This window comes from Lycorma delicatula, chromosome 7 (genome assembly GCF_047948215.1).
Source record: "Lycorma delicatula isolate Av1 chromosome 7, ASM4794821v1, whole genome shotgun sequence".
NCBI lineage: Eukaryota > Metazoa > Arthropoda > Insecta > Hemiptera > Fulgoridae > Lycorma > Lycorma delicatula.
Genome location: NC_134461.1, coordinates 107,227,154 through 107,236,977, shown reverse-complemented (window position 1 = coordinate 107,236,977; position 9,824 = coordinate 107,227,154). Strand labels below are relative to the sequence as shown.

Here is a 9,824-nt window from a genome sequence, read left to right as displayed (position 1 = left end):
GAGGAATATTTTATAACCTCTCTGCCCTAACCTCCTTTCGCGCTATACATCTATTGATGTAGAAATGCGAAATAATGATGTGAGTTGTGTGTAAAAATGTGTCCGTTTTGGTGTACTATTTTTATATTAAGTGAACAGTATATATTTAAAAACATGTGTTTGTGTAAGTGATGGGAATATTATGGTTTTCTGTGAAGTGGCTCTCGAACATTTTCGGGATAACGTAAAGAAAAGCTAGATGTGTTTGCAGTGGCGGGGTGTTGGCAGCGGTCGAGGCTCTGCCTAACATGGCTGCAACGCAAGCTGAACCCCAGCAAAATGAGGTGAATCGGGATTTAGTGCAGCAAGAACAACCTCCGTCGTTGGGGAATACGGGTTTACAGAATGGAACAGATAAAAGTGGTAGCCGTAGCTTAAGTGGATCTGACGTTGCAGGTAGTAAAGGGAAAATTGTAAGCCAAAATAGTCTCCCTGTAGAAATGAGTCAATATCGTCAAGAATCTGGTGCAGGGCCCCCTCTTCATAATAGTGATCAAAATGCTAATAGTAGTGACGATGTTGCCGGTAAGATCAATAATTCAGAAAATAAACCGTATTCGCATAATTCAGAACAAAGTGGGGCAGGTGATCAAAATTATGGGAAGGGCCCTTCAGACAATGGTAACCAAAACATGCAAGGATATGGTTTACCGTTTTCACAAAGACCGGGTTATCACCATCCCGATCCGAGTAATCCGATGCAAATCTCAAGTGAAAATAGTTTACATCTTCAAAATAATTCATATGGACAGTTTAATCCTCAAAACATAAGACATGGTTATCCGGGTGCTAAACCAATTCCAGGGCCTCCTAGGCCTCCTAGTGGTGGTTCTAGTATGAATTCTCCTGCGGGTAACTTTCCTCATGTACAACAGCAAAGGATTTTATCAGGGCAGAGTATATCTCAACCGACAGGGCCAACCCCTACGTTAAACCAGTTATTACAATCTTCTAATCCTGTCCATCGATATCAGAATAATTATGGGGATTATAGTTTGCAAAAGTCTGGAGATCAACCTCAAGGAACTTTGCCATACAACCAAAATTGGCCACCGCCTAGATCAATGCCTCCATATGGACCTCAACAAGGAGCTCCTGGATATAGAAATCAACCTTCTTCGGTAAGTGAGACATTTTAAAATATCTTTTTGCCGTAACAGAATTTTGTTAATATGTTTTATGTATTCATTACACTGATGTCGTGTTGTCACACTCCTATTACATCTGTCCAAAATGTGGGGTTTTTCTTAAAAAAAAAAAAGGATCATCCAGAAATATGAAAATATGCCTCTAATCCCCTGATTGGAATTTATCAGTATGTTATTACTGAAAAATATACTAGCAGGTTTGTATATGCTGTAAGCAAACTGTGTATTTTATTTTCTTTACTTACGTTCCTTATTCCTTTAGTATAATTTTTGTACTTATATGTTGAACAAATATTAAAATAGTGAGTTTTGAAAAAATTAACAATATCATCAAGACATGAAGAGGAGTCCACTAGTGTTTTGTTTTAATATAGCAACATGCTTTATTTTGTTCAATGTTATTGTTTGTACTATTACAAGGACTTTTCTGTATGTGCAGTTTCTGAAAAATGTCCTGAAACTTTAATTAGTATTATAAGTTTGTATAATTCAAACTGTAGTAAATATTGTTGTAAAAAATATATATATATTTTTATTTACTATTTGATCTAATGAAATTTAGAAATTAATTGTTTTATTTGTGATAAACTTGCTCAGATTTGTTATTTATAAGATCTCATTCAACACATAAATAAACAGTTAATTGGATTCTATTGATGGCCATGTGTAATTGCACGTTTGTGTCTATGTATGTGTGTTTTCATTCTTTCTGTTTACATTTATCATATTATAATATGAAGAACATTGTTTACACTTATTAAAAATAAATTCTCAATTCTTATATTTAAGAATTGATTAAATCATAATAAAAATAATATGTAAACAGTATATTATTGATTAAAAAAAAAATTGTGTGTACTTTTTTGTAAAATCATATTTGAAATTATTTACATAATCTTACAAATAATAAAAAAGTTTGCAAAAATATATTTATTATTTAATAAATCAATTTGTAATAATCTGATGTTAATATAACATTGCATTAAACTGTAAAACTGAACTTAATTTTTTAAAATTTAAATTATTAATCCTTTTGTTGTATTATTAAACTGAATTTTTCAATCTACATGATGGTGATTATCCCAAAACCAAAGAAAAATTTTTAAAATTTACAGTTTATTTTTAAAAAACCATTCGCTTCACTTAAGATAAGTATTATATGCTGTAAGATCATAAAATTAAACAATACAGCTAATACATGGTTATTTTGTTTGCATAATTTTTAATTATTTTTTTTAATAATTTTGTATTTGTCATTTTTTATGCATTTAAGCACTTTAAAATTATTGTAAATTTGATCAAATGCCATGATGTACTCTGTACTATAATTTTACTTCCTGTAATTCATTTACTGGCAGGTTAGGTTATAGAGTTTCTTTTGTTGATTCATTATTTTTTATCCCATTTTTATCAATTTATATAGAAGTTTCAATCCAGACCGTAACAGAAACTATATTAATTTTATGAAAAATGTATTAATTCTTAATTACTGACTTTTTTTTAATGATGTTCCATATATATATATGGAATATGTACCTTATTTTTTTAAAAAAAAAGATGATTTTAATATAAAAATAAAAGCATATAGGTTAAGTGTACTACTGCATTATTCTATGTGTTAAAATAAATAAAATCTGAAAACATTATTTGTTAATTTTGCATTATAGTAAAAAAAAATAATGTTTGTAGTAAGAGTTTTATATTATTGAATAAATATGCAAGTCAATTATAATTGATATTTTCATGCAATTTTTTTTTTTCACAAATAGCACTACCCATATTATGTGTTGTAATGTGATGCAGCTATGAGCCAGTATTTCTTTTGATTTTAAACAGTTTATTTTTCTGTTAATTAATATAAATATAATGAAATCTTATTTTTATTTAATTTACATGTGTTTATTGAAATGCTAGTTCATTGAGCAGAAGCATGGAATATTGAATGTTATCTAATTAACTTTAATGTGGTGTTGAGACTTATGTTCTAATAAATGTCTGTTCTGTTTAGACGATAGATTTTTGTAACCTAATCGTGGATTAAATTTATAGTTTGCGTAACTGTATGATGTAATATCATGTAGGAAACTTTTCTGATTTTATCATAGTTACTATAAAAAAAAAAAGTTTTAAGTGGTCTTTTTTCAAATTATTTAGTGATGATGGTTTTTATAAAGGTTTATAAACTTAAAAAGTAATTTTTAATGTTTGAATTAAAGTTCAGTGCCCAGATTAATCTGTTGAAATGTCTATAATGAGTTTTTTCTGTGTAATATGAAAATGGATTCTTCTAAGTAAATTAAATTGTGATAAATGTATTGAATCTTTTACATTGTCAAAAAATATGTTAAACAAATTTTAAGTGAATTTAGAGAATAATTTTATAGAAACACTAGGAGATAGAATTTTAAATTATTTTGTTTAATTTTTTTGTTTTAAGAGTACTGGAGCCTGTGTGTGTACATGCTTGCACGTGTAAATAATGGTTTTCAGTGTGTTGGAACCATAAACCTTTTTTTATGTTTTTTTTTAATTTATGTTCACATGTAAATTTGTATGCAATTTCTAATCAGAGAGTTCTATTTTGTTAAAATGTTTTTAATTCCCACTTTCTACACAGATTCAATTAAGCTACTTTAATAGTTTTCAAGTAAAATTTTTTTTTTGGTTTCATAATACCTGCTTGTATTATATTTTTTTATTCAGTGAAGTGTTTTTTCTTAGTGAGAGATGTAAACAGTTACGTTTGGTTTGTTCTGTATTTTAACAGCACATCATAAATCTCAGGTCCAACATTAATGTAAAAAAAATAAATTGTTTAAACCTTCATGATTTGTTACAACACTTGATTTATATAACTTGACTCCTTATTGATGTTTTTCCTTTGAGCTTTCAATGTATAGAACATATTTTTATTCTCTACATTAGCACAAAGTATGAGCATTAATTTCATTGTATTCAGTGTGTTGAAGTTGTAGAAGATGAAGAAAACTATGAAACTGTCACCTACAGTCTTATGTTTTAATGATACCAAGTTGCAATTGTGAGCCAATATTACTACTTGCTTGTAGCTAAATATTTATCAATTTTATGATACAAGTAATCAACAGATTACTGCAATAATGGTGTAACCTACCTGCTTTTCACCTTAGTGGATTATGTATAATTCCAAAATATACATTATAAAGTGTCATTTATTCCCACAGACTAATATCTGCACATGTTCTGTATTATAATGAGTCACATTTGTGAACCCTGTATTTCTTTTGTTTTGTGTACCAGAGAAAAATTATTTTCCCATTCAGCACATTGTACAATCATTAAAATAGGGTGTTGTCACCCTTGATGTCATTTTTAAAAAGTTACTTACCCATTTACAAGATTTTCTATTGAAAGATCAAGATGATTCAGTTGATGATTTAAAAACATTTTCTTCATCTGAAGAGTGCTTAATGTGTATATGTCATAGGCGAATTGAAAAATCAGGGTTATTGCAATGTGCCTCACGAAATGAAAAATGAAATAAAATATATTTGCATTATTGTTTATAATTACAAATATAATCTAATCAAACTTAACCTACGTCCGCTAACCTAACCTAACGAGTGTAGGTTAAGTTTAGTTGCAATAAGCCAGATTTTTAAATTTGCCTATAACATATACATAATACGTGCTAAATTAATTTTCATTAATGCCTTGTAAATAGTAATTTTTTATATTGATTAAACTTATTTTTAATATTTTCAGATTTGTTATACTTTTTTCATTTATTTGTAATTTTTGTATAGTAATATATTTTTTAATCTATTTATATTAGTAGAATAGCAGCTACCTATTTGATGTGTTCTATATAATTTATAATTACCTACTAAGTATAAATTATTCATTTATTCGTTCATTCATAATGAACATTTAACTTTAGTAAATATGAAATATATTTTGTATTTATGTTGATTCAGAATAAGATTAATTTAATTTGCATTATATAAATCTCTTTTTTTTCTATCCAGATTAGTAAAAATCTGTTCAGTATTTGTATGTTAACAGTTTTCATTATTTTTGTTTAGCTTACTGCTTTTTTCTATATACTTTAGATATTTTTTATGTGAAAATAACTAACAGTTTATTCAAATAAAAATTGAAAAGAAAAATATGTAAAGAAAGGTGTGAAACATGTGATCAAGAAAGATTTTGAAGGGCTTTAAGTACATCTAATTTTATTTTCATATTTTTTAAATATTTATATACATTAGTGTATGTTTTTATTTTAATGAAGTAGATAATGTTAGTTGAATGTAATCAAAGCTATTAAAAAAATAAGTTAAGAAGATTAATAAGAAATAAGGTATAAAAACGATTTTGTTCATAATTGCATTTAATTAATAATTTATCATAAAAGTAAGAAATAAAATTTATTAAATAAGTGATTTTGTAAACATTGATTATATAGTGAACAATGATATTAACGAGAAATACAAATAAATATTTGATTTGTATGTAATGCTATGCATTTGTTTTGCCGTATATATGGATTTATATGAATGTTTTTTTTATACTATTTATCAATTTATATAAAGTTTTAATAGCTGAACTATGATTAATTAAAATGTTTTCTACTTTGTTTCATTTTTTATTGGGAAATTGGCCAACTTTTTTAAAATTGTTAGCTTTTATTTGCTATCTTTATACTGCATAACTACTTGTGGTGTTTCATTTCCATATCTGTATTGTGCAACTGCAAATCTATGAGGCACTTTGGTTAAGCGATGTTTTCAAACCGATGTAAACAAAAGTCCAATTTCAGGTTATGCTTTCTTCATTTGAAAAGATATAAATGCAAATAAAAGTAAATTATAAGTTAAGTAGTGAGAAATTCACTTAACATATTGAATTAATTTACAAAAATCTTATAATAAATTAATTTATGTTTATGCCCATGTATTCTTTGGAAGTCATTTTTCCTCTGTTCCCAGACAGAACTGGGAACTATAAGCATGATCAAATTAAAAAAATAAAACAAAATATATGTTTTTTACCAATGGCACTGTTAGTTTGATTTTTTATTTTGCCATTAAATTATATTTAAAAAATACTGTAATAGCCTCTATTGTGAATAAGTTTGTTGAAGAAAAATTAATTGTTGGGTTTACTTAACCTATCATCAAGACTGATGACTGTTCATTTAAATTTAAGGGACATTAAACTTGATTAATGCATTCATTTATTGCAATATGAATAATTAAAATTAATCATGTAGGTATTTGTATTTAAGTTTTATTTAAATTAATCATTTAAAATATTGAACAAAATTGGAGATAATATTTAATGGAACATAATTACAAAATTTAAGTTCTTCCTATATATAAACATCTAAATCATTTTTCATTTCTACATCCATTTTTCCCTCTTCAGAGTTTGTCTTTACTTATAAGTCAGCTGGTAACAAAATTCAGATTGATAGTGTAATTTTCATTTTATTATAGAATTTAATTTCAATGAAAAAACAGTAACATGTAGACTTAGTTTTATCAAAGAAACATATTTAATAAACATTTTTCCAAGATTTTATGTTTTATTAGTAAAAATTCAGATTCATTAAATGAATCCATTTAAAATAACAGAATGTACACATAATATAACAAATATAATAAAATATGTTTTTAATTATATTACAAATGTAGAAACAAAGAAAACATCAAACTCCACAATGTATGCTGGCAGTATGGATGAATTATAACCTCTTTATATTTATAATTGTAAACAGTAGGCAGAAAGGGATTTTTGTGATGTAGCTATTGTGTTTTACAATATTTGTGTAATTTGCTTGAAATTATGCTGTATATTGTGATATGAAGCTAATCATAAATAAAAAGGAAAATTAAAACTTGAATTTTAATGCAGTCTACATTATTGTTGGTTGTATACTTTGAGAAATTTCCTTCATCGGCTAAATATAAGACAGGTTTCTTAATTTTGAGTTTTTCAGACATTATCATCTACCATCATATTATGGTGTCTGCATAGTACATCTCAGTAACATTAGCAATACTATTTTAAATTAAAGTAAACAGAAAGACCAGTATTGTAATGTAGTCAGTTGTAAGGCATCTATGATAAGAAATATTATTTAGTTCTGTACCAAATTAAATAAAAACACATTAAAAAGGTATCCATTTATGTTAAACTTAAAAATCTTTTAGGAGAGCTCCAATAGTAATATGTGTATTCGGTAAGCAGCAAATATTAACTGCCAGCTAATGTAACATATATTGTAAAAAATTCCCATAGCAAAGTGACAATATTGTCTTGAGTTTATGCTTCCTACGTTAACTAGCACACAAAGTTTGTTGTGACTGTTTATATTATTTGCTATTTAATGATCCTTCTTATAAGGAAATCAAAACCATAAATTTTTTTTATCATTAATTATGAGTAGCGTATTACAGGACAATGACCAGCGATATAAAATTCTTCACCTGACATCTGTTTTGAAGTTGAAAACTGTCAATACGTTTCAATGTCTTAGTTCTAAAAAGTTTTCCAGCTATATTGCATTGGTATATATGAAAATCATGAATATTTTTGTAAATGGAGTATGCAACTAGTTATGATGCGTTATGTGTTATTATTTAAGAATATTTCTTATAGCCAGGAAGTATGGAAAATGCTTATAATTGCTGGTGTTCATCTTTTAATCTGTATTATTAGTTTACGAAAAAAACCTCTTTCCTTTTTGTGATGTATATCTTGTTTAATGTTAATCATATCAGTATAAATGCTGCTTAAATATATATATATATATATATATATATTTTTATGAGGCAGTTATAAATTTGTGAAGTTATCTGTTAATTTCTAATTTTTTCAATAATGTATCTTGTCAGATATTTATAACATTTTCATCTAATTAATAGTTGTCCCTTTAGGTAGTTTTTTTGTACATTTCTCATTTATTTATTTTATTTTTTCCAAAATTTTAACCTAAATGCTTACTTTTTATATGTTCATATTTTATCTTTTTGTTGAATAATATGTGTTTGTTTAGCATAAAGAGGTTTTTTTTTATGTGTAGGCACTAAGTGTTTGTGTATTTTTTTATTTGACTTAACTGATAAATGTATATAAATATTTATACTTTGGCTTCAATTAAATGAAGCCTACTTGATGTTATATTACTCTATATTGATTATCTCTTATGTGTAATAAAACTGCATCAACTTCCTTCACTCATTCAGATTATTTATTGTAAGTCGTATTTGTTATTGTATTCTTATGTAGTCTGTTATGAATTAATGTTACATATTCATTTTTTAACATATTACTTTTATTTGGCATATTGAATTGTTTGTACTTTAATGTAGGAGTTTTGTGACATCACAGAAATCTACTTGATTGTTTATAAGTTCTGAATTTGCTTATCATAATTTGTGTTCTGATAGCCTTCTTGTTGTATTCGAGTGTTTAAAAAAAATTTCATATTTTTCTGCTGGTGGTCAAAAAGTACAGCAGTGAAAGTATAGATATTATTTTGATGTTAAGGGATTTGCAATGCAATGAGGTCTGAGAATTTGGCCACTGAAATTTTATCGTATTGATATTTTTATATGGTAACAGAATACAGTTGTTCTGTAAAGGTTGATTAAAAGATGGCAGTGACTTAAACGTACTATATGTACCTTGTGCTTAAATCACTTCCTGTATGAAAGTAATGACATAAGATTTCTTGAAGGGTTGTTAACCAACATATTAACTGCAATAAATGTTTACAAAACTTTAAATTAATAATCCTGGGCACTGTTTTATTTTATGTAGGCATTGATCTTGAATTTATTTATATTTAAATAATTAGCCAATAAATATTATGCTTGAGGGATGTGAACATTAGGTTTTTTTTTTCTTTTAATTTGGATAACATTTAAGACAGTATTCTTTTTTTTTAGTGACAGCCACACAAAATACTTATTTATGTAAATCTATTGAATTATAAAAATAAACTGAATTTCATTTAACTTAACTTTTAAGTTAACATATGGGTGGGTGTAACCCTGCTATATTATATCAGGAAGCCTGTGTATGACTTTAGTGCCCATTATCAATCAAGCTACCTTTGTTCTCAGTTGAGTTAAGAGTAATTTCATATTTTAAATTGCAAAAATTAGGTTTCTGTGTTTTGCATAAATTTACTAAAAAAAAAATGTTACATTTCAATAAAATTCTAAATTGTAAATGTAAGACATATATAGCTTTTTTTTAAATTTTTAATACACCTTTTGGACTTAACGTTAGGGTATGACATAAGGAATAAGATGTTTGGCTTTTAGTTATATTTATTATAAAAATAGTTTCTGTTCTTGGTTTGAAGGTAAATCAACTACATTCCATCCACCTCACCTGCATCCCATTTAGATTTTTATTTATGACTAATTATTGTAACAGTTGATGCTACTTAGAAAAAAAAAATTAGGTGCAATACCAAGATCTGTAGTGGTAAAGTAATTTCAGTTTTTAAAACTTTAAACGTGGGTAGTTTGTAATCCTACTGAAAAATCAGGCTACTCTTATTCAGAAATTTTATATTTTCCTGGTTTTCTTTTTTCATTTTACTGTAAGAGCTCTTCATAGGAAACTGAAAGGTAATAA

The 9,824-nt window shown here is 26.5% G+C and overlaps 1 protein-coding gene across 5 annotated transcripts in view; it reads left to right on the top strand.

The window, feature by feature from the left end:
• Positions 1-32: 32 nt before the first annotated feature.
• The window catches only part of osa (trithorax group protein osa), a 532,978-nt gene continuing 523,186 nt past the window's right edge, over positions 33-9,824 (top strand). For all 5 annotated transcript variants that reach the window (XM_075370466.1, XM_075370470.1, XM_075370468.1 and 2 more), the window contains exon 1: positions 33-1,160. In XM_075370466.1, coding sequence (XP_075226581.1) covers positions 288-1,160 — 873 coding nt within the window. In that variant the 5' untranslated portion in view covers positions 33-287. The remainder of the gene's footprint in view (positions 1,161-9,824) is intronic.